The following is a 26,107-nucleotide window of genomic DNA, read 5'->3' on the forward strand; positions in this document are numbered from 1 at the left end:
TTGGGGAAAATATCCATCAAAGTAATGCAATTTTGTCTATCAGTAAAAATGATATCTGGCTTGGCACTCACATAATGACACAATCAAGGAAGGCAGACTGTCACAGTACTTTGTTACATAGCAGAATTATTTTATATTTCCAAATTCATCCTACAGAATATTAAGAAGAATGTACTCAAGGATGAAGATTTAATAAAATCAATAATGCTTAACTGTTTCAACAAGGACAGTCTTAAGCAAAACTTTACTTTTTGTTTTCTTTTTAGATTTGTTGTTGTTGTTATTTTAGTGTAAGTATACGGTCCTGGGGAATCCCATAAGTTTGGTGCCAATGCCTTGATCTCTGCTGGGCAAGTGCCTTTTTAGCACTATTGCTTTTGTAACATCAGTGCATAGTGGAACATCAACATGATGCAAAAGTAAAAAGTGACATCTTGGTATTATCATGAAACATGTGATCGAATGGACCGCCTGAACAAATCTCTGTGACCCTAAGGGGTCCGTGAATCACATTTTGAACACCAATGGCCAGCCTAGAATAACAACTCAGCCATTTTCAATTCTAAAATTCAATTTTCTTTACTTTTGCCTAATGAGTCTGATAATTGAATTTTACCAGTTTAGTGCCATCAGCCCAAGTTCAGGCTTTATCCACTGGATATTTATAAACACTTTAATAACATGCGGAAAACATTCATATCTTCATTGACATTTACCTTATTTCTGACTACCACCTCTTTCTGTGTAGAGCAGGTCTTGAGCATATTGCAAATTCATATTATTTAAATGTTATTACAGTTATAAATGATGAGGGTGATGCACAATAGCAACAGTCCCTAAGATATCAGCTAGTAACTTGTGAACAACTTGTTTATTAGAACATTATTCTTTGTTAAATTTGCTAAGGTTGTAAAGTCTCAGCCATAACTAATTATTCAGGGAATGAAGCCAATAACCTTTGGGTGTTTATAAGAATATATATTCTACATTATAAATCTTTTCCTCCATAATTAGGCCAATTACAGAGACACCAGACTCGTTGACATTCAAACTGAATACCTGCCTTACTTCATTTGCTAGTGAGAGCTCTAGAGTACTGAAATAAATGGGTAATTTTCAGGTGTTCTGAAAACATGTCATTAATATTTTATAACAATTGTTGTCTAAGGGCATTACAGCATGAAAATGCATAAGTAACTGAGACAATCGGAAAATAAAAAAATGTGTCTTATGTACTAATACAAAATTTCCTATCACCACTGATGAACTAAATAAGGAAAGATGGAAGGAAAATATATATTCTCTGCTCAGAAATCTGAATCAGGAATCCCAGTACATCTTTGGTACTACTGCGAAGAAAATGTAGAATTATTAACCTCTTTTCCATAAGGATCGCTAAGAACCTTGCTCTTAATTTGGCACTTCATATTCAAACCCAAAGAATCAACTAAAGCTGTATAATTTCAGGGTTTCAACCAGTGTTTGTACATATAGGCCAACATATACGATGTGTAGGCTAACAGATTTTCATTTTGAATAAAACAGAACTTTAAATTTGTACATCTGTACAACAAGTCTGAGGTCAAGACTAATCCTTTGAAGTTTAGATGATCTGCAAAGAATATTTCCAATGCTAAGATTATAATGATCAATATATCTTATATTATGACTCTCCAAATTAGGTATAAAAGAGACAGTAGGGATCAATATTTGAACTGTATGGATAAAAATATGTAAATAATCCCAAGTAGTTATAAACAAGAGAAATTCTCCTAAACTGTACTTTAAATACTTGATACATTATTACACAAATTGTGTTTCCAGGTATACTATTTTTCAACTTCTAGTTACTATAACTTGTTCAAGTTGATTTATAATGGTTAAAGATTTACATCCATTTTTATTGATACCAACATATGCTAAGATACATATACCCTGAAAATGACTAACATTTTGATATGAATTCACCCCATAGAATGCTTTAAATTTGCAGAGGTGCTACCATATTACACTTTTAGTTGTGTACTATGAAAATGCATTTTCAATATTTTTCTAATTATTTTCATTCTTGAACAGATAATTATTGTGAAAAACAATGCAAAGTTCATTCAGCTCCTCTTTTGTCCTGACTGGTTGAATGCCAGTAACTTCTGAGTCCAAGTTTGCCTAAGAGGATAAAAGCCTGAGCTGCAAAATAATTAATTATAGCAAGCAGCCAAGTATAAGCCTTCTGAAAAATTTAAAAGGAGAACATGAATTCCATGTAGATTGCTGTAAGATCGGTAGAAATATGGCAGAAAAATCACATGTTCAATATATAATTATTCAACTTGAAAATCAAAATGCAAATATGGACTTTCAAAGTAGGTATTGAACGTTGTCACTTTACCTGAAAGTGGTATATCAACAGCTGTTGAGAATTTTAACAGGAAGAATATTAGAGATGTGATTAATCCTCTTCCACTTAACACCTCCATTGTTCTTCAGGAAAGAGGCAGCCCAGAAATAATGAAAATTGTAATGTCTTTTCTTACTTTTGATTGGAAGCTGGTTACAAACAAACAAACCTGGAAACAAACAAACAAACAAAAAGACTAATACATACTCTAAGCTCATGTACTGTAAATGGTCGACATAACAGAAGCTGAATATATTTTTCTGTTGGCAATAATTTCCCCTTTATGAAACTGGTCTCAAATAACTGCACACAAATATAAGTTTTTCCTCTTTGTATTTAAAATAAAGGACAGTTGATAAATGCTATGGTAAACCATAAATCACTCCCATAATTTTTTTTTTTTTGATCAGAGGAATTTTTACTTGGAATGTACTCTAGTACACTCTAATGAATGTCAGTGGGTATGAGAGTAACTTCAGTTAGGTAATTTCTTTCAAAAGATGACTTTTTCAATCTTTATTTTAAGCATTTAACCTCATTTGAGTTGTTAACTGTCAGAAATTTAATATTTCCCTGGCAAAAGAACTTTCCATGTTCAAAATTATCACACTAATAGAAAGTGAATAGCAGGATAGAGGGAAGGGAATAAGGAAGAATGAATGGATAAGGACCAGCCACTGCAACTAAAATTCATGAATAGAGACTTGCTTCAAGAAAAACATAAGAGCATCAGTTAACTTCCACTTCAGCAGAAAGTGAACTCATTCCATTGTTGACAGAAATATATTAAGGGTTAAAATATAAATTTCTCCTTACTTTCTCTTGAGCTTTTGCTTTTATTCTGAAACATGATAATAGGTATTCAAACATTATTTATCATGTACTGCTTCATTATACTTTACTGTTTTATAACACATTATATGTTTTATTATATAATATTTATTACATATTACATATTATTACTTAATAGTTTAAAATAATGTACTGTTTTAATATAGCACTAGACCATTCAGGGATGACCGAAATCAAATCTCTTATGATTATACAGTGGAAGTGAGAAATAGATTCAAGGGATGAGATTTGGTAGACAGAGTGCCTGAAGAACTACGGACAGAGGTTCGCAACACTTTACAGGAGGCAGTGACAAAACCATCCCCAAGAAAGAGACATGCAAAGAGGCAAAATGGTTGTCTGAGGAGGCCTTACAAATAGCAGAGAAAAGAAGAGAAGAGAAAGGCAAAGGAGAAAAGGAAAATATACCCATTTGAATGCAGAGTTCCAAAGAATAGCAAGGAGAGATAAGAAAGCCTTCCTCAGAGATCAATGCAAAGAAATAGAGGAAAACAACAGATTGGGAAAGACTAGAGATGTCTTCAAGAAAATTAGAGATACCAAGGGAACATTTCACGCAAAGATGGGCTCAATAAAGGACAGAAACAGTATGGACCTAACAGAAGCAGAAGATATTAAGAAAAGGTTGCAAAAAAAAAAAAAAGTGGCAAGAATACACAGAAGAACTGTACAAAAAGATCTTCATGGCCCAGATAACCATGATGGTGTGATCACTCACCTAGAGCCAGACATGCTGGAACGTGAAGACAAGTGGGTCTTGGGAAGCATCGCTACGAACAAAGCAAGTGGAGGTGATGGAATTCCAGTTGAGCGATTTCAAATCCTAAAAGATGATGCTGTGAAAGTGCTGCACTCAATATGCCAGCAAATGTGGAACACTCAGCGGTGGCCACAGGACTGGAAAAGGTCAGTTTTCATTCCAATCCCTAAGAAAGGCAATGCCAAAGAATGTTCAAACTACCTCATGATTGCACTCATCTCACATGTTAGCCAAGTTAGCCAAAATTCTCCAAGCCTGGCTTCAACAGTACGTGAACCCTGAACTTCCAGATGTTCAAGCTGGATTTAGAAAAGGCAGAGGAACCCGAGATCAAATTGCCAACATCCGTTGCATCACTGAAAAAGCAAGAGTTTCAGAAAAACATCTACTTCTGCTTTATTGATTACACCAAAGCGTTTGACTGTATGGATCACAACAACCTGTGGAAAATTCTGAAAGAGATAGGACCAGACCACCTTACCTGCCTCCTGAGAAATCTGTATGCAGGTCAAGAAGCAACAGCTAGAATTAGAAATGGAACAATGGACTGGTTCCAAATTTGGAAAGAAGTATGTCAAGGCTGTATGTTGTCACCTTGTTTATTTTACTATATGCAGAGTACATCATGCGAAATCCTGGGCTGGAATCAAGATTGCCAGAAGAAATATCAATAACCTCAGATATGCAGATGACACCACCCTAATGGCAGAAAGCTAAGAAGAACTGAAGAGCCTCTTGATAAAAGTGAAAGTAGTGAAAAAGCTGGCATAAAATACAACATTCAAAAACCAAAGTTCATGGCATCTGGTCCCATCATTTCATGGCAAACAGATCGAGAAACAATGGAAACCATGACAGACTTTATTTTCTTGGGCTACAAAATCACTGCAGATGGTGACTGCAGCCATGAAATTAAAAGATTCTTGCTCCTTGGAAGAAAAGTTATGACCAACCTAGACAGCATTTTAAAAAGCAGAGACATCACTTTGCCAACAAAGATCCATCTAGTTAAGGCTATGGTTTTTCCAGTAGTCATGTATGGATGTGAGAGTTGGACTAGAAAGAAAGCTGAGCACTGAAGAATTGATGCTTTTGAACTGTGGTGTTGGAGAAGACTCTTGAGAGTCCCTTGGACTGCAAGGAGATCCAACCAGTCCATCCTGAAGGAGATCAGTCCTGGGTGTTCATTGGAAGGACTGATGTTGAAGCTGAAACTCCAATACTTTGGCCACCTGATGTGAAGAACTGACTCATTGGAAAAGACCCTGATGCTGGGAAAGACTGAAGTCAGGAGGAGGAGCAGATGACAGAGGATGAGATGGTTGGATGGCATCACTGACTTGATGAACATGAGTTTGAATAGGCTCTGGGTGATGGACATGGAAGCCTGAAGTGCTGCAGTCCCATGGGGTCGCAAATAGTTGGATGTGACTGAGCAACTGAACTGACCTGAACTGTTTTACTGAATGAATGATTCTTTTTTTTTTTTTAATTTTTTTAAATAAATTTATTTATTTTAGTTGGGGGCTAATTACTTTACAATATTGTAATAGTTTTTGCCATACATTGACATGAATCAGCCATGGGTTTACATGTGTTCCCCTTCCTGGACCCCCCCACCCACCTCCCTCCCCATCCCATCCCTCTGGGTCATCCCATTGCCCCGGCCCTGAGCCCTTGTCTCATGCATCGAACATGGAATGGTGTTCTGTTTCACATATGATAATATACATGTTTCAATGCTATTCTCCCAGAACGTCCCACCCTCACCTTCTCCCTCAGAGTCCATAAAATTGTTCTATGCATCTGTGTCTCTTATTCTGTCTCGCATATAGGGTTATCGTTACCATCTTTCAAATTCCATATATATGCATTAGTATACTGTATTGTTGTTTTTCTTTCTGGCTTACTTGAATGATTCTTTAACTTCTACAGTGAATCCCAATTTTAAAAGTTTTACACACATGATTTCATGTAATCCCTTAATAGCCCTTTTATCCTCCTACCCCTAGATTACCATTCTCCCCATTTTCCTCTCTCCACTGATAACCATTAGTTTGTTCTCTATATCTGTTTGCTTCTTGCTTCTTTTGTTTTATTCTCAAGTTGTAGTATTTTTAGATTCCACATATCAGTGATATCATACAGTATTTGTCATTTTAATGTCTTCCAAGTCCATCAATGTTACTGCAAATGGCATAACGTCATTCTTTTTATGACTGAGTAGTAGTCCATTTTGTGTATGTATGTTTGTATGTATATGTGTGTGTACCACATCTTTTATCCATTCATTTGTTGGTGGATACTTAGGTTGCTTCCATACCCTGGTAACTGTAAAAAATGCTGCAATGAAAGTTGGGAGAGCATGTGTCTTTTCAAATTAGTCTTTTACAGTTTTCAAAGATATATACCCAGGAGCGGAAAGCTGGGTCATATGCTAGTTCTATTTTTATCATTTTGAGAGATCTTCATACTGTTTTCCACAGTGGTTGCAACAATTTATATTCCTATCAACAGTACATGAGGGTTCCTCTTTTTCCACATCCTCGTCAACATATGTTATTTGTGTTCTTTTTTGGTGATAGACATTCTGACATAAAAAAGGTCATATATGGCCATCCCATGGTCTTCCCTGGTGGCCCAGATGGTAAAGAATCTGTCTGCAATGCAGGAGATTCTGGTTCAATCCCTAGGGTGGGAAGATCACGTGGGGAAGGGATGACTACCCACGCCAGTATTCTTGCCCGGAGAATTCCATGGACAGAGGAGCCGGGCAGGCTACAGTCTGTGGGGAAGCAAAGAGTTGGACATGATTGAGAGACTGACAACAACAGGAGGTAGAAGACCTTACTCGGAAAATTAAGACACTGATGAAAGAAATTAAAGATGAAACAAACAAATGCAATGATATACTGTGTTCTTGAATCAGAAGAATTAATTTGTTAAAATGACCATAGTACCCAAGGCAATATACAGATTCAATGGAATCTCTATCAAAATACCAAGTGCATTTTTTGCAGAACTAGAACAAATAATTTTAAAATGTGTATGGAAACACAAACGCCCTGAATGCCAAAGCAATCTTGAGAAAGAAGAACAGAGGTGGAGGAATCACACTCCCTGACTTTAGAGTATACTACAAAGCTACAGTAATCAAAGCAGTATGGTAGTAGAACAAAAACAAACACATTGATCACTGAAACAGAACAGAAAGCCCAGAATAAACCCATTCACTTAAGGTCAATTAATCTACAACAAAGAAGGCAAAAATATATGACAAGCAGGCAAGAATACTCAATAAGTGGTCCTGGGAAAACTGGACAGTTATGTGTAAAACAATAATATTATAATTTTTTTTCATATATAAAAATAAACTCAAAATGGATTAAAGACTTAAATGTAAGACCAGACACTATGCAATTCCTGAAGGGAAACATCAGCAGAACAGTCTCTGACATAAATTGTTAAAATAATTTTTTGGATCTGTCTCTTAAAACAAAGGAAACAAAAGCAAAATAAACAAACGGGACTTAATTAAACTTAAAAGCTTTTACACAGCAAAGGAAACCACTGACACAATGAAAAGGCAATCTATTAAACAGGAGAGGAAACTTGCAAATGATATAATGTATACCTAAAAATGAATTTGCTTTAAAATGTGATAATTATTTTTTCCAGATACTTAATTTTTTTCTGTAAAAATAATTTACTTATTTATTCATTACAACTAGTAGAAAAATTAATGTAAGTAGAGTCAGATAAGCAATTTAATTTATATTTAACTCCTAATATCTTGACTTTTTTAAATTCCCGTCAAGTTGTACCTCAATATATTATGCACTAGAGCTTTTCATACATTTATGCAAGTAGGTGAAATCCAAAGTAGTAACTAATGCTACTGTGTTACTGTTATAAAATAGAAAGTCTAAAATGACAACAACCCATTTATATTTTGACTAAAGTTATATTGATCATGAAGGAAAATACTCCCAACCTCCCCATAAAATGTCCTGAATCTTTGTTCTTAGAATAATGTCAATTTTACTTTGTTGGATCTTATTTGATCCGTTTGTAAAATGGAAATTGTGAAAAAAAAAAAACTACCCTTGTGTGGTTCAGAATATTTCCTAAAATAAAAAATAACTTACGTTGGTAATTAAAAGTATTTTCAAAAAGGTTATTATGTTAAATGACACCATTTTCCTGGTGAAATGAATTATCCCAGTCAACAAAATAAAATGTGAAAAAAAATTGATTTCATTATAAGAAGCCGAACATTGCCTGAGGACAAAAACTCAGTTCTACATTATTTGTAGAGAAAGAATGAATCATTTAGCTATTTCTACGGTAAAAAAGTAAGATGAAAATGTTAATTCCTTGACCTTTGAATTTTCCTTTTCCCTCTCTCAAAACACTGTGATAATGGTAATCTAAATTCATTGTTTATACTTATATATAAATATTTACCTGTAATTTATTATGTAATATTCTGTTCCATTAATAATCAATGCTAATTTAAAGGTATTTTATGTATTTGAGCAGTCCTCTATCTGTAGGGAGTAAGGCTTTCAAATGTTATTAAGAGATCAAATTTCCAGATTAACCTATCATCCTACCCTGAAATAGAGAATAAAAATACTAGACAGTCAAATAAGTGAGAACAGCCTTAATTTCAATTAATTACTGATTTAGGTTAGTGAGCTCAACTGTCTCTAACTGCCATAGTAAAATATCTCATAGATATGAATTGTTCTACAGTGAGTTTTGTAATTTTAATGATTTTAACCACATGGTCTTGATCCAAGAAATTCTGTTCCATAAAAGCATGCCACATTGAAGCCCTGGCTTAAAATGAGCATATAAATTCAGCCTCATAACAAACAATGATGACATCCTTAGTTTCCAGAATAGGGGTAATGGTTAGTTTTATATCTGACCTTATCACCTGCAGGGATTAGCTTCAATTTACCTGAGACTTATATGTTAAGAGGCTGTTACATAAAAGTCACTGGAAGTTAAAATATGACCCCCTGCAAGCAACACTCCATTAGGTGATGATGATGACAGCCCCCAACAGCTTTCATACTGAAAAGGGAAAGTCAGTCATAATCTCACAGTCAGAAGGCATAAAAGCTCATACTATTTAGTAATGAGGTTTTATAACAGTACAATAACAATAAAAGCACATTCTCATTTATCTTTATTCAAGGAATACAAATGTAGAGAATCCCTGGTGGCTCAGTGGTAAAGAATCTGCCTGTCAATGAAGACGACACAGGTTTGCTCTGTGATCCGGGAAGATCCCACATGCCCCAGAGCAACTAAGTCATGGTGCCACAACTATTGTGGCTATGCTCTGGAGCCCAGGAGCCGCAACTGCTGAGCTCACCCGCTGCAGCTACTGAAGCCTGTGTGCCCTAGAGCCTCTGTGCCACTGCAATGAGAAGCCTGCACATTGCAACTAGAGCGTAGCCCTGGCTCTCGTCATCTAGAGAAATGCCCACACAGCAACAAAGACCCAGCACAGCCATAAATTAAAAAAAAAAAAAAATTTTTTAAAGAATATGAATTTAACGGCTTACATCAGAACTCAAAATAAAGTCATTATTGGAACTCAGGATGGTGCTGACACTAAGACAATAGGAAAATATATACTAAACTATTTTTGAGGCATAGTTACATAAAGCTGATTAAATGACATTAACTCAGATCCAAAAAAGAACCAACGAATTTTCATGAATCTGGACCAACTGGGCTACATCTTCCTGCCATACTAGATCCTGCTCAGAAAGAAAAAATATTCATGACATCTCACTCAAAAGGAAATGGATGCCTCACTGTTATGAAATTTACCCTTCCTGACTTTCCTTAACTTTTCCAGAATAACTAGCGTGACAACAACTAGGAACACGTTAGTTTCAACAGAAACAGAAACACAGATAGGCAGGCATATCACATGAGACACTTCTAATACAGCAGTAAGAAAGTGCGGGTCTTTGTTTCTCCAAAACAGCAGCCTCTAACATGCACACATCAACAACATTAGAAAGTGAACCCATAGATCTGTTGCATGTTCTTAACACAGCTTCACTGTGGTCAATCTGTAAACAACTTACTTCCTTAACTTAAGTTCATTTTCTGCTTTAGGAACTGGAGGAGAGGTGGCTTAGCCTTTTCATTCCACCTGGCCTCCGTAAGTAAATGTCAAGATACTGTGGCCTGCTGACCAGCCACAAAAGAGAATAACATGTAGTAAATAAGAATATGGAGAATGGAGTCAGTTTATCCGGACTTCAAGCAATCACTCACTAATTATGCAGCCTTGGGCACTTCACTTAACCTTTCCCATTCACCTCTATAAATGAATGTAAGAGTTGCCACCCTGTAAGCATACTTAGCAAGTGTTAAGTGAGGTAATGTATGTTTAGCATACCTGAGTGAGTGAAAGTCGCTCAGCTGTGTCCGACTCTGCGAACCCATGCACTATATAGTCCATGGAACTCTCCAGGCCAGAATACCGGAGTGGGTAGCCTTTCCCTTCTACAGGGGATCTTCCCAACCCAGGGATCGAACCCAGGTCTGCCGCATTGCAGGCAGAGTCTTTACCAGCTGAGCCACAAGGGAAGCCCAAGAACACTGGAGTGGGTAGCCTATTCCTTCTCCAGTGGATCTAGGAATTGAACCAGGGTCTCCTGCATTGCAGGCGGATTCTTTACCAATTGAGCTACGAGGGAAGCCCTAGCATACATGACAGGATAATCAATGCAATTTACTACTAGTGACACTGACGGTAACTTTGTTGTTAGTGGTAATTAGGATACAGCCTCTGGTAATAATATTTTGATTCAGAGTATAGATAACTTGTATGGCTTCTATTAGAGTAATAAAATCATAATGACTTAAAACACTTTTCACTAAACTATTTAGTTCAGTTAAGTCTCTCAGTCCTGTCAGACTCTTTGTGACCCCAGCACAAAGACTGCAGCATGCCTGGCCTCCCTGTCCATCACTAACTCCCGGAGCTTGCTCAAACTCTTGTCCATAGACTTGGTGATGCCATCCAACCATCTAATCTGCTGTCATCCCCTTCTCCTCCTGCCTTCAATCTTTCCCAGCATTAGAGTCTTTTCAAATGAGTCAGTTCATTGCATCAGGTGGCCAAAGTATTGGAGTTTAAGCTTCAGCATCTGTCCTTCCAATGAATACTCAAGATTGATCTCCTTTAGGATGGACTGGTTGGATCTCCTTGCAGTCCAAGGGACTCTCAAGAGTCTTCTCCAACACCACAGATCAAAAGCATCAATTCTTCAGCGCTCAGCTTTCTTTATATTCCAACTCTCATATCCACACATGACTACTGGAAAAACCATAGCTTTGACTAGACCAACATTTGTAGGCAAAGTAATGTCTCTGCTTTTTAGTATGCTGATGATAGCTTTCCATCCAAGGAGCAAGCGTCTTTTAATTTCATGGCTTTATTCACCATCTGCAGTGATTTTGGAGCCCCAAAAAGTAGTCTCTCTCTGTTTCTATTGTTTCCCCATCCATTTGCCATGAAGTGATGGGATGAGATGCCATGATCTTAGTTTTCTGAATGTTGAGCTTTAAGCCAACTTTTTCACTCTCCTCTTTCACTTTCGTCAAGAGGCTCTTTTGTTCTTCATTTTCTGCGGTAAGAGTGGTGCCATCTGCATATCTGAGGTTATTGATACATCTCCCAGCAATCTTGATCCCAGCTTGGGCTTCATCCAGCCCGGCATTTCGCATGATGTACTCTGCATAGAAGTTAAATAAGCAGGGTGACAATATACAGCCTTGACATACTCCTTTCCCGATTTGGAACCAGTCTGTTGTTCCATGTCCAGTTCTAACTGTTGCTTCTTGACTTGCATACAGATTTCTCAGGAGGCAAGTCAGGTGGTCTGGTATTCCCATCTCTTTCAGAATTTTCCACAGTTTGCTGTGATCCACACAGTCAAAGGCTTTGGCAGAGTCAATAAAGCAGAAGTAGATGCTTTTCTGGAACTCTCTTGCTTTTTCAGTGATGCAACTGATGTTGGCAACTTGATCTCTGGTTTCTCTGCCTTTTCTAAAACCAGCTTAAACATCTGGAAGTTCAGGGTTCACATACTGTTGAAGCCTGACTTGGAGAATTTTGAGCATTACTTTGCTAGTGTGTGAGATGAGTGCAATTGTGCAGTAGTTTGAACATTCTTTGGCATTGCCTTTTTTTGGGATTGGAATGAAAACTGACCTTTTCCAGTCCTGTGGCCACTGCTGAGTGTTCCACATTTGCTGTCATATTGAGTGCAGCACTGTCACAGCATCATCTTTTAGGATTTGAAATCGCTCAACTGGAATTCCATCACCTCCACTTGCTTTGTTCATAGTGATGCTTCCTAAGGCCCACTTGACTTCACATTCCAGGATGTCTGGCTCTAAGTGAATGATCACACCATCGTGGTTATCTGGGCCATGATGATCTTTTTTGTATAGTTCTTCCGTGTATTCTTGCCACCTCCTCTTAATATCTTCTGCTTAGGTCTGTGCCATTTCTGTCCTTTATTGTGCCCATCTTTGCATGAAATGTTCCCTTGGTATCTCTAATTTTCTTGAGGAGATCTCTAATCTTTCCCATTCTATTGTTTTCCTAGATTTCTTTGCACGGATCACTGAGAAAGGCTTTCTTATCTCTCCTTGTTCTTCTTTGGAACTCTGCATTCAAATGGGTATATCTTTCCTTTTCTCCTTTGCCTTTCTCTTCTCTTCACTTCATAGCTATTTGTAAGGTGTCCTCAGACAACCATTTTGCCTTTTTGCATTTCTTTTTCTTGGTGATGGTCTTGATCACTGCCTCCTGTACAATGTCACAAACCTCTGTCCATATTTCTTTAGGCACTCTGTCCATCAGATATAATCCCTTGAATCTATTTGTCCCTTCTACTGCATAATTGTAAGGGGTTTGATTTAGGTCATACCTGAATGGTCTAGTGGTTTTCCCTACTTTCTTCTATTTAAATCTGAATTTTGCAATAAGGAGTTCATGATCTGAGCCATAGTCAGCTCCTGGTCTTGTTTTTGCTGACTGTATTTACTGGTGAAATGATAATAACAGATTTTAAACACTCTACTAAATAGGAGACTTTTTTGTTTTTTTAGGTGTGGGTGGACCATGGTAGATTGATAACAAAAAGTCTTCCATTCTCATGCATCCACATGCTTTGGCAGATGACTTTACATATTATTTCCTCACTTCTTCAATCTGGTCAGCTTTTGACCAACCGTGTGAGCTCTGAGTTGAGGCTTCAAGAAGTCATGCACATTTTATTCTCTCTTTTGGAACTCCGCTCAGCATAGACTGCATTAGTCTGCCGAAAGATGAGTGACATCTCTGCATCACCCTCTATAATCCTGGCCAACAGCGAGCCAGCCACCAGTGTGGAAGGACAGCCACCCTAGATGAGCCAGCCCCAGATGACCTGCCAGTTGCGCACGCATGTAAGAGCCAGCCTAATCAGCATCCATCCAAGACTGGTTAAGATTAGCAGAACTGCCTGTGTCCTGCCTGGGGTTCAGGAACACACTACCCGCAAACATGCACTTTGACATATTGAGTACTTTAAGCTGAAGGAATTTTAGGAATGGGAAGGCCTGAAGGACTTTTTGACCTTCCCCGGAAGCAAATTCATAAAACCTTCATGTAAGGGCTGCCCTCCCTCTACCAAGAGGAAACGGAACATCCTCATCTCTGAAGATGGAGGGATGCTGCAAAGAATCTCAATAAACAGATCTTACCAAGTTTCCTGCAGGTCACTACACTTAGCTCAGATGCCTTCTTTTCTACCATATTGCTACAACTTTCTGCTCTTTCTCAAATGTAGCATGAAAAAAACTCAGGTATAACCACTTGTTCAGGTCTTTATTTCCTTATGAGGGCTCCTATATCACATAAAACTTAGATTAACAGAAACATGCAACTTTATTTAACATGCCTTTTGTTACAGAGACCCACTCAAGAAGAGTAGAAGAAAAAAATATATATTCATATTTCATCCTCTATGTACCAGAAGAAATAGTAGACTAAGCAATAATGTTTCTTGTATGAAATCAATCTGTTTTAGTATGGTTACAATGCAGAAAGGGCTAACTGGTATAGTGCACAAAGAATAAAAGAATCGATACAGTATTGATAAATGCTGAAGCTATGCAATAGATATATGTGGAAATTCTTTATTTTGAGGTATATATTAATATTTCCATAATAAAAACATTTTTAATGTTTATTCAATCAGTGGAAATCAGAGATTATCCTGAAGCATTCCAATAGCAGTAAGGAGATTCCTTAAGGCAAAGCAAAGCCTTGAGAACTTCCACTAGCTTACCTGTAGAACAAAAAACAATAGGAAGAAAGATTTCTTTAAGGCTACCATGCTATCCAGACCTTTTCTGTTTCAACTAGATAATAAAATTTTGAGTCCCTTTGAGCATAAGTGTATCTCTGTTCCACACATCCTGAACAACAATTATATATGTAACACAATGCTTGTTTCTTATTGCTTTATAGGTTTGTAATGTCATGGTCCAACTAAAGAAAATATAAACCCAAAATACAGTAATTATTTTAAGCTGGGTAGCTGTTAGTAGAATACTTGACGTCTTCTGGTATTTCTTTCATGCTTTGAGTCTTAACTCACTCAGTTTGCATTGTTTCTATTGGAGTCTGCTTTAAATTCCATTAATGAAGTATAAGAAAGGCAAAACGGAATAGAATAAATCAAGATTACATTGTCACACTGAACTATTATATGCTACCTTTCTAAACTGAAGAGAAACACAAGTATTTTAAAATTAAATGTCTTGTTGCTTTTGTTAATATATTCTGAATAATAATCATTCCTAGCAGCCACTTGTTTTTTACACTTAACAGTAATGGTGTCATGTTTCCTCAAAACCTCTGACACTATTGTTCTCCAAAGGTCCTACTGAGTTATAAACACTTTCTTCCTTGAAGGAAATAATGTAACACAAAGTCATAAAATTTAACCTCAACATAAAGACATTCCTACTTCCTTTTAAAAGGAACCAGAATCTGACCAGTGAGGTAATGGATCAAAAACAGCTTAGAAGGCATCTAGTTCAAGATACCAAAATTTATCTTGGTGGTGTTTTTCACATTCTTGCTATTTTCTGTTAATAATTTTTCTTAAACATGCTCCGGTCAAATTTCTAAAGAGAAAATACAATAAATCAGTTTCAAAGGGGAAAAAAAAACCTCTCGTGATCACTGTTTCTAAAAGCCTTATTTCTACTGCAGCAGCTACACAAAGCAACCATGTCAGCAGCTGTCCATCTGCCATTTCTAAAGAAGGCATAGAAGGTAATCAGCCCCAAAAGTGCTGTGTTGACATTCCTCTTTACTGAGAAACAGCATGAAGTTGCTGCTGCCACCATGATTTTTAGGGGTCAGAATTAACTTCATGCATGCTAAATCATTAAATAACATTTTTCAACTAAGAAGCTTGAAATAGATTGGCAACTTTTATTATAATCAGCAGGAAGAGATATATTATGACATTGATATCCAAATTGCAGCTTTAAAAATAACTCAATGGATTTGTGTAATAGTCTGGGTTGGTGTCATATCATAGAACTATGTAAATCGCATTTTCTTTTCAAAAATAAGGGCTTGAGAATTAGTGACACTTTGTAGCACAAAGTGTCTTATATAAAGCCGTCTGACATTTTCAGGATGGGGTGGATGTCACCCTCACTTCTCTGGGAGCGCAAGTGCCCCTTTACGCAGCTCCGTTTTATGTGCTTCTCAAGCTAAATGATTCCCTTCATTCCAAAATTAGGTCTTATGGGGAGGAAGTCCAGCATATTGCCATAAGCCTAAAGTGTGATCTGAATCACTCAACACCTTGAAACTAGGAAAAGATAAACACAAAGAAAATGAAAGGCTTTTGTTCACTCACATGGTTGGCTAATACCATAAATCAATTTACAAGTGTCATAAACACGGTAATCCTGAAATAACTGTTAATGGGCTTTTTGCTCTGAAAACAAAGGAAATATTGTACATTACAGCTAAATCCATTCAAACTGTTTCATGTCACTGAAGTGACAAGACAAAAGAATCGTTTGGAGTTATAATTCACCCTCCCTGCAGGAGATGAAAGAAATGTAGATTTTTACTATGAGCAGATTGGTTTTACTGGGAAAATGTCACCATTAATTAATAATTATGTTGGATAAACTAATATCATTAATATAATACCATTTGTTTAATTAAATAGCAAAATACTGTGCTTGAACACTAACAGGAATAGAACTGAATCTAACATTTTTTTTTTTTTGTCTGTCTGTTTTCCCTTTATTTACCTATAGATCCCAAATTCTTACCAAGCAGTATTCTGAGACAATATCTAATTCAAATCCTTTCAAAATGGAGAAAAAGAAAACCACCAGATCGCAAGGTCACTTGACTACAGTGACGGAGAAAATGATCTTACACCCCCACATGTAAGTCATGTACTGAGCCACTTCTCACAAAACTCTTACACAGTGATAATAACCTAGTGAACTTTTTAAAAATTGAGGAATAACACAGACGTTCTAAAGTACACAAAACTTAGGTGTACGGCTCAGTGAATTTTTGCGTATGTATAAATTTGTGTCACCACCTTTCAAACCATTTAAGGAGTTCTAGTGACACAAACCATTACATTAGTTTCCTTCCTAGAGGGACTCCAGATGACCAGTTCACAAGAGAGCAAACCAGTTTGTGTTCCTCTAGCCTACTGCATCCAAATGAGGGTAGCATCTGGGTTACGTGGGGCGGGGGACATGTATAATTATAATTTTTTAAAGAATTATATACAATATTTATTATAACAATTATTACATTTTTAAAAAAGAAAATTAAAAATACACATAGGTTTTAGATGGTTTTAATATGCCTTTTTTACTTTTCTGTATTAGTGAAATGTTTCTCATGTGCATGCTCTACTTATAAAACTAAAGTAAGGGTTCTCAAGTTATTTTTTGCACTTGCTTCATGCACATATTTTTAAGAGATTTTATACTCCTCAGGGCACATGCCAGATCCTATCCATCCTTATTCTGCACGTCAAAACCATAGGAGACACTCAATAAACCTTTATAAATAAATGAATGAATGCATTTCATACACTCATTCACAAAAGAATATATTCTGCATAAATGTACAGTGTTGATAAAACTCTAAATACATTTTTGTTTTTCATCCAAAGACAACTCAAATTAAATTTTCCTAATTAGCCATTAAAGTAAGCAAGGATTTATATATGCAAAACATTGATGTAAACATTGCTAGGCTTGTTTCAGTAACAACTGCTGATAGAAGTAGGATTTTCAATGAATATGATTAATTTTTATCAGGGTTTATTTGAGGCCAACTATTTGCATAGCTTTTAGTGGTTCTGACAATTGCCAACAGAAGTGAAGTACTGCATTTTCTAAAATTTACTTTGGAATACTTCAACATAAACTATGTTAGTGTTGCATAGAAATGATGTGTGTGTGTGTACTAAGTCGCTTCAGTCGTATCTGACTCTTTGCAATCCCATAAGCTGTAGCCTGCCAGGTTCCTCTGTCCACGGGATGCTCCAGGCAAGAAGACTGGAGTGGGTTGCCATGCCCTCCTTCCAAGGGATCTTCCCGACCCAGGAATTGAACTAGAGTCTCTCCCGACTCCGGCACTGGCAGGTGGGTTCCTCACCACAGTGCCACCTCTAACCCATAATCTTCCCAGATGGCTCAGCGATAAAGAATCTGCCTACAATGCAGGAGGTGCGGAAGATCCCCTGGAGAAGGAAATGGCTGCTCCAATATTCTTGCCTGGCAAATTTCATGGACAGAGGAGCCTGGTGGGCTAGGGGTCGCAACGAGTCGGACACAACTTACCGACTAAGCACGCATGCATGCATAGTTTAGGTAATATTTGAAAGGTTTTAATCAAAACTCTTCTCAATTTCTAATCAAATGTAGAATTGGCTATTACAAGTGCTTCAGCTATCTTTATTTTTTTTAAGTATCAGATGGCTTGTTCATCACCAGGAAAAATATTACAAGAATGTTCCATGGTAAAACAAATAGTGTTCAAGATATAGAAGGACTCGCTTGAAATATCTGTCCAGAAACAAGCACCCCTACATAAATAGGACATAAAAATCAAGCAAGCCCTACAGCCTACAATTCCACTGTACTCTTGGCTAAGAATCCTACTCATTCCTGCATTGACAGTGTTTTCCTCTTTCCAATTTGAAGAGTAGCTGAATACACCAACTAGAACAGCAACTCAACACCTCTATGGAACCTCCCTGCAGATTTCTATCACAATGCCTTGAAGGTTTAGTGCCCAGGACTCCACTGAGCTGACAGAGTAGAGGGTATAACTGAATGTGGTGTTCATGTTTGTGAGCATACATATATATGTGCACATGTGTACATTTGATGGTTAACAAATATTTATTTTTCTGGGAAACTTCTGCCTAAGACTGTCCATGTCCAAGAGCACCTGATAACCACGTTGTGAGAGAGAAGAATGAAAACCCTCATCTTCTTTTAAGTCCTGGAAACTATCAGTATCTACAAAAAATGATGGAAAAAATGGATTGGGTCAAGATGCAAACATCAAGAAATTATTATATGATATGAACTTCCTATATGGAGGCAGTTTCAACAAAGATACTCATAAATCTGAAGAAGTTATATACCATTAACCTTAACCTTGGTTTCTTTCAAAGGTATAAAGAATACATTCCAACCACTGGCACTTAAGTATGGTCTTATTTTTCTTTAATATTCAAAAAGCACTTAAGGTTCGTATACTGACTGGGAGGATCATCGCTCTTAACAATTGATAATGACTATCAAGCGCATGAACAAGTCATTACTAAGTCATTCAGGGAGGACAGACTGGATGATGAAGATGACTAGACCACAATTTGGGGTATCTTGCTTCTGATTTTCTTTCTATACTATTTCACCGTTCAGTTCAGCTCAATTCAGTCACTCAGCCATGTCCAACTCTTTGCAACCCCATGGACTGCAGTATGCCAGGCTTCCCTGTCCACCATCAACTCCTGAAGCTTACTCAAACTCATGTCCATTGAGTTGGTGATGCCATCCAACCGTATCATAAGCACTTGTTTATTGTCTGCATCTTTTCTGTTTTGCTCCCCCATTTCTTTTTCCATTCTCTGAGGCAAAAGCATCCAAGGCAATTTATTGGTTAAAAATGCTAAAGACCATATAGTAATACTGTAACTTTCAACTTATTTTCTCTTTAAATTTGTAGTTCATAAAGTATTCTTCTTGTCAATTGAAAACTTTTAGGTGCAATATAATGAAGCAAATCAACTATGATCAGTGAGTTCTGGGACACCGTAAGAAAATAATACTTATGTCTTGTCACAGTCTAGGGGTTGCCAAAGTGGGATTTCTTTATTCAAGTTTATCAAAAGGTTTAAGTATTTTTTTTTAATAGTCTAATAGATGTACAAATGCCTAGTTACGTTAGAAATTTAAAGCTGGTCACTAAACAAGTCCTAAAAAGCAATCTTATTCTTCAAGTCATAAAATTCAAAGTATGATTCCGAGGTACTTAAGAGAAATTTATAAAAAGCTTGCAATTTCCTTTGGTTCATCAATTACTCTTATGATGGCACTATAAGCATTGCTGCTGCTGCTGCTAAGTCGCTTCAGTCGTGTCCGACTCTGTGCGACCCCATAGACGGCAGCCCACGAGGCTCCCCTACCCCTGGGATGCTCCAGGCAAGAACACTGGAGTGGGTTGCCATTTCCTTCTCCAATGCATGAAAGTGAAAAGTGAAAGTGAAGTCGCTCAGTCATGTCCGACTCTTAGCGACCCCATGGACTGCAGCCTATCAGGCTCCTCCGTCCATGGAGTTTTCCAGGCAAGAGTACTGGAGTGGGGTGCCATTGCCTTCTCCGCTATAAGCATTGGATGGCATTAGAACTGACAAAGTTGACTGATAATCCTTTGTACTCCTATGAGAAGAATTAATGCAGCATCCTGGGCTGATGACCTAGATCTCTAATCCCCTTTTATTTTGTACTTGCCTTCCACGAACAAGAAATAAGGATAAGAAAACATCATCACCTTATCCATCATTCAGAACTGATTACCTTGCTTCTCTGTACTATAACTAGTTAGATACAACTTTCTGTGGTAGAGTTATATGGCTTCTGTAATACATATGTTAACAATGTGAAATAATCTTATGCCATTTGATTCTAATACTAATACTTTTTAAATTGTATTCAGTGGGTAGTATATCATTTTAAAGTTTTTGTTTTTTACCTTTTTTTATAACAAAAATATAGCCTTATGAAATTCTTACATAAAATGATTATGTACATATTAAAATGACAATTAGATTAATATCTAATTATACTAATTAGATGGAAAGATTACACATGTCTCTTCTTCCTCACCCAGCCAACACTTAAGGTATGACCACTTACAGATATTTTTCTATGGAAACACATATTATATAATAATAAATAATTTATCTATTTTTACACAAATGCTATCATGTATCTATGACATTCTGTTAAGTGAAAAGGCAAGTTGTGAACAAAGAAGAACCAAAGAATGTGGGTTTACCAACCAGTTCCACAAGGTTTAAGTCATAATCCACTGCCTTTGCCCACCTGCTGTGCGACCAAAAGGAATTCAGGATGAAAAACAGGATGAGGCACTCTGTGATTTGGATATAAGGGCCCTTAGATAGTTAGATGCATGGGCTTCCCAAGTGGTACAGTGGTAAAGAATCCGCCTGCCAATACAGGAGACGCAGTTTCAATCCCTGGGTCTTAAGATGCCCTGAAGAAGGAAATGGTAACCCATCCCAGTATTCTTGCCTGAGAAATCCAGTGGGCAGAGGAGCCTAGCAGGCTACAGTCCATGCGGTTGCAAAGAGTCAGACACAAATGAAATCATGTGCACACGATACATATAAATAAATAAATAAATATATATATATATATATATATATATATATATATATAGAGAGAGAGAGAGAGAGAGAGAGAGACTTGCTTCTTCTCTATCTCTTCAGAGAAGTTTTCTCATAGCTAAGTGAGTGGCTGCCCAAGGGCTATAGTCCTCAGTAAGGTCGCTGAATAAAACTTAAATCCAAGAGTTTTATCTTGTGTGTCTTTAAGGCAACAAAATTATAAAGTCCTATTTATAGAACTAACATCTAAAGACCATGAGGCTTTTCCTGGGCAAGACATTTCTGCTCATTTCTGTTTAGGAAAAAATGATTGAAAAAAAATTGAAAGATTTTAAAGTTCTCTGGCTAAAAATTATACTTAGGACCTGTGTCACTGCCAGTTTTATGAACGTTTTTAAGTTCATCAACATTCACAACATTAATTCATTTGTTGGATATTTTCAAGTACAAAGAACATTCTCTCTACTATAGAAATTTTCTTTTATATTATATTATTTTGTGACTCCAAAGACACTACTATATGCCTTGTGCCAACTTAAAATTGGTACTTGCCTTCTGCCTCTACAAGGATTAAATCACAAGCTGCTGTGACCACTGACCTCCAACACACCCTGCTTGCCACCTCAGCGTAGAGATCAGAAATGAGGCAATCTGTGCTCTGGGAAAAACTGGCAGAATAGGGCTTCAGATGGTTAGACACTTTCAGGAGATTTTATGAGCCCAATTTTTGTATCCCTTCATATCTAAAAAAGCACTAAAATGATAAATGGTGACATCCACTTTTTGTGACTAGCAATAACCTTCTGCAAAAATGTGGACTTGATTGCATGTACCATCTTCACCAAAATCACATACATATATTGAGCTTCCCCTTGAACTCTTCAGAGCAATTTCTCAGAACTAATATCTTGTCTCCCAGGCCGCTGTCCTCATTTTGCTCCAAATAAAACTTAACCCTTACATTGTGCACTTTTTCTCAGTCAACAATTGGAATATCCTGAAAGAAAGAAAGAAAGAAAGTGAAGTTGCACAGTCGTGTCCGACTCTTTGAGACCCCATGGGCTGTAGCCTACCAGGCTCCTCCATCCATGGGATTTTCGAGGCAAGAATACTGGAGTGGGTTGCCATTTTCTTCTCCAGGAGATCTTCCTGACCCAGGGATTGAGCCCAGGTCTCCCGCATTGTAGGCAGATGCTTTACCATCTGAGCCACCAGGGAAGCCCATGAACACTGGAGTGAGTAGCTATCCCTTCTCCAGGGGATCTTCATGACTCAGGAATCAATCAGGGTCTCCTGCATTGCAGGTTGATTCTTTACCAGCTGAGCTACCAGGGATGCCCCTGGTGACTCGGCTTCAGATCATATTCCTGCCTACCTATAAACTATCTCTATCAGAAAGACTCAAACCTCAACATTTAGACTCCTTAAACAGCAAATCCAGAGGTGCATTCATTTTCCTCTTATGGCAATTTCCATCTCAGCACCATCATCCCCACCGCCACACACACAGCGGGCTTCTAAAAATTTTCTCTAACCGTTTCTCTAAGCTTTCATTTCTTTCTTCAAATTCTTGACCAGTTTATCTTTCTGAAACACAGTAACGATCTTGTCCTTCCCGTACTGAAATCAGGTAGAAGTGGTTAAATACTTAGTGTTAAAGTGGGGCCAGGATCTGCAACCTGGATAGAAGGAAAAGGGAAGCGGAGTTTTTTATATGGTATTTCCAAGGAAGCTCACTATTCATAGGTATCTGTGTTATCCTGTTTATAGACACATACAGATGCAAACTATAGACGGGGACTGATTGTCCTGAAGCCACCCAGAAGTGCTGATGTGGTTTCATTGCTTCCCCATCAGGTTAGTATAATGTGCCAACCTCCAAGCCTATGGGAACTTAATATACAAACCCATCTTTTCTCCTTGTGCAAACTCATGGAAGGAGAATGGGTTTTCATAAAACAGTTCTACATATCTTATAAATAACTAGATTGATATTTATAAAATCAAGATATTATATCCTCCAAATATGGTGTGTGAATTCAGTGATGCAACATTTCTACCTAATATTGTACCTGGAACAACACAAGTTCTTAAAAATTGGTAGCAATGTTGGGGGGGGGGGTTTGTTGTAATTTACTCCTATCCTACCACTACTTTCTCCCCTCATCACCCAAAAAGGAACCAGTGGTATTTACAAATATTTACAACTTCTTGGGCCCACTGTGTTCCCTTATGCTTTGCCCATCTAACTCTCTCTCCCTGAAAAGCTTTATCTTCCTACTTTAGCCAGTAATGGCTTACTCATGTCTCAAGATTTTAACCTGTATATTGATCTCACATTTCTAGAGACTAACTTTGTTGCTTTCCTGAAAGCTAAAGCACCGTTATCATAATGTATGTGTATTTTTTTTAACACTCCCATCACCTCACATAATTACCAAATTTTTGTGGGGTGTTAACATTTAACATCTAATCTCTTAACTTGCAACTATATTATACGGTATTGGTAACTGTAATCACCATGCTTTACATGAGATCCCCAGAGCTTGCTCACCTTTCACTGGAAGTTTGTACCCTTTGACCAGCATCTCCCCATTGTACCCACATCTCAGCTCCTCTTCTACTCTTCATTTCTGTGAATTCAGCCTTTTTAGGTTCCACAGATAAGTGAGAATATACACATTTAAGTAAGAATAGCATTTGTCTTTGTCTTGACTTACTTCGTGTAATGCCACAACGTGTTATTTATTTACTAGGCTAGATTCCCTCTGAAATTGAAAGCTCACAGGAACCAGGAATGTTCCTGGTCTCATTTCCTGGTAAATGCTCTGTCTCATTTACCCTCCTATAGTGTCTGGCACATAGGAAATTATTGAATAAATGTTAGCAGAATGAGTAAACCTGAAACACGTACCAAGTGCATTATCCACTAAAACCTTACCCTTCTCATAGTACTCAACTATGTTGCAGTACTTCATCATTGCACTGTTCATACTATCTATAATTTTTAAATTCTTCCATCTCTAGAGAGACTTCACTCGATGCCATGTGCCATATTTAGGGTTTCAGATTCATTATCTGTGATGTTAGTTTTGTATTCCTCTCATTGTGCTAAGTTGCTTCAGTTGTGTCCGACTCTGCGACCCCATGGACTGTAGCTTGCCAGGCTCCTTTGTCCATGGGATTCTCCAGGCATGAATACTGGAGTGGGTTGCCATGTCCTTCTTCAATTCCTCTCGTTAGATTGTAAAAATATTTGAGATGAGGGGCTGTTTCACTAATCTCTGTATCCACATCATTGAGGACAAAAAAATTTAAGAAGAATAAATACTTAAGTATTTCACCCAAAGATGGGCACAATAAAGGACAGAAATGGTAGAGACCTAGTAGATGCTGAAGAGATCAAGAAGAGACAAAAAGGATACATGGAAGAACTGTACAAAAACACATCTTAATGAACCAGATTACTACAATGGTGTGGTCAGCCACCCAGAGCCAGACATTCTGGAGTGTGAAGTCAAGTGGGCCTTAGGAAGCACTAGTAAAGCTAGTGGATGCGATGGAATTCCAGTAGAGCTATTCAAAACCCTAAAGGATGATGCCATCAAGGTGTTGCATTCAATATGTCAGCAAATCTGGAAGACCCAATAGTGGCCACAGGACTGGAAAAGGTCAATCCTCATCACAGTTTCCAAAAATTGTATTACTAAAGAATGTGCTAGTCATGGGACAATTGCGCTCATCTCTCATGCTAGTAAGATCATGCTTACAATCTTGCATGCTAGGCTTCAGCATTATGTGAACCAAGAACTTCCAGATATCCAAGCTGAGTTTAGAAAAAGGCCGAGGAACCAGAGATCAAATTGCCAGCATTTGCTGGATCATAGAGCCATGGGACAATTGCACTCATCTCTCATGCTAGTAAGGTCATGCTTAAAATCTTGCATGCTAGGCTTCAGCATTATGTGAACCAAGAACTTCCAGATATCCAAGCTGAGTTTAGAAAAAGGCTGAGGAACCAGAGATCAAATTGCCAACATTTGCTGGATCATAGAGAAAGCAAGGGAATTCCAGAAAAACCTCTACCTCTATTTCATCGACTATGCTAAAGCCTTTGACTGTGTGCAATATAGCAAACTGTGGAAAGTTCTTAAAGAGATTGGGACACCAGACCATCTTACCTGTCTCCTGAGAAACCTATAAGCAGGTCAAGAAGCAAAAGATAGAACCCTGTATGGAACAACTGATTGGTTCAAGAATGAGAATGGAGTATGGCAGGGCTGTCTGTTGTCACCCTGGTTGTCTAACCTATATGCTGAGCACATCATGAGAAATAATGGGCTGGATGAGTTACAAGGTAGAATCAAGACAGGTGGGAGAAACATCAACCACCTCAGATATGCAGATGACACCACTCTAATGGCAGAAAGCAAAGAGGAACTAAAGAGCCTCTTGATGAAAGTGAAGGAGAGTGAAACAGCCAGCTTAAGATGAAGTATCACAAAAATCTAAGATCATGGCATTCGGCCCCATTACTTCACAGCAAATATAAGGGGGAAAGGTGGAAGTAGTGACAGATTTCCTCTTCTTGGGCTCTAAAATCACTGCAGATGGTGACTGCAGCCATGAAATCAGAAAACAATTGCTCCTTGGGAGGGAAGCTATGACAAACCTACACAGTGTGTCGAAAAGCAGACATTACTCTGCCAACAAAATTTGTACAGTCAAGGCTATGGTCTTCCCAGTGGTCATGTATGACTGTGAGACCTGGACCATAAAGAAGGCAGAACACCAAGAATTGATGCCTTCAAACTGTGGTGCTGCAGAAGACTCCTTAAAGTGCCCTAGACAGCAAGGAGATCAAATCAGTGAATCTTAAGGAAAATCAACTCTAAATATTCGTTGGAACGACTGATGCTGAAGCTGAAACTCCAGTAGTTTGGTCATTTTGCAAACAGCTGACTCATTGGAAAACTTCCTGATGCTGGGAAAGGTTGAGAGCAGAAGGAGAAGACGGCATCAGAGGATGAGATGACTGGATGGCATCACCGATGCAATGGACATGAACTTGGG

At 37.7% G+C, this 26,107-nt stretch overlaps 1 protein-coding gene across 16 annotated transcripts in view; it reads right to left on the reverse strand.

The window, feature by feature from the left end:
* The window catches only part of CHL1 (cell adhesion molecule L1 like), a 461,636-nt gene that overhangs the window by 91,936 nt on the left and 343,593 nt on the right, over positions 1–26,107 (reverse strand). For 15 of the 16 annotated variants that reach the window (XM_081528255.1, XM_081528260.1, XM_081528261.1 and 12 more), the window contains one exon: positions 2,390–2,567. In XM_081528255.1, coding sequence (XP_081384381.1) covers positions 2,390–2,477 — 88 coding nt within the window. In that variant the 5' untranslated portion in view covers positions 2,478–2,567. Of the gene's footprint in view, positions 1–2,389; positions 2,568–3,968; positions 4,177–26,107 lie in introns of those variants that run through there. The other variant, XM_081528253.1, reaches the window with a different exon arrangement.

This window comes from Giraffa tippelskirchi, chromosome 9, assembly GCF_054371585.1.
Source record: "Giraffa tippelskirchi isolate mGirTip1 chromosome 9, T2T-mGirTip1v1.2.pri, whole genome shotgun sequence".
NCBI lineage: Eukaryota > Metazoa > Chordata > Mammalia > Artiodactyla > Giraffidae > Giraffa > Giraffa tippelskirchi.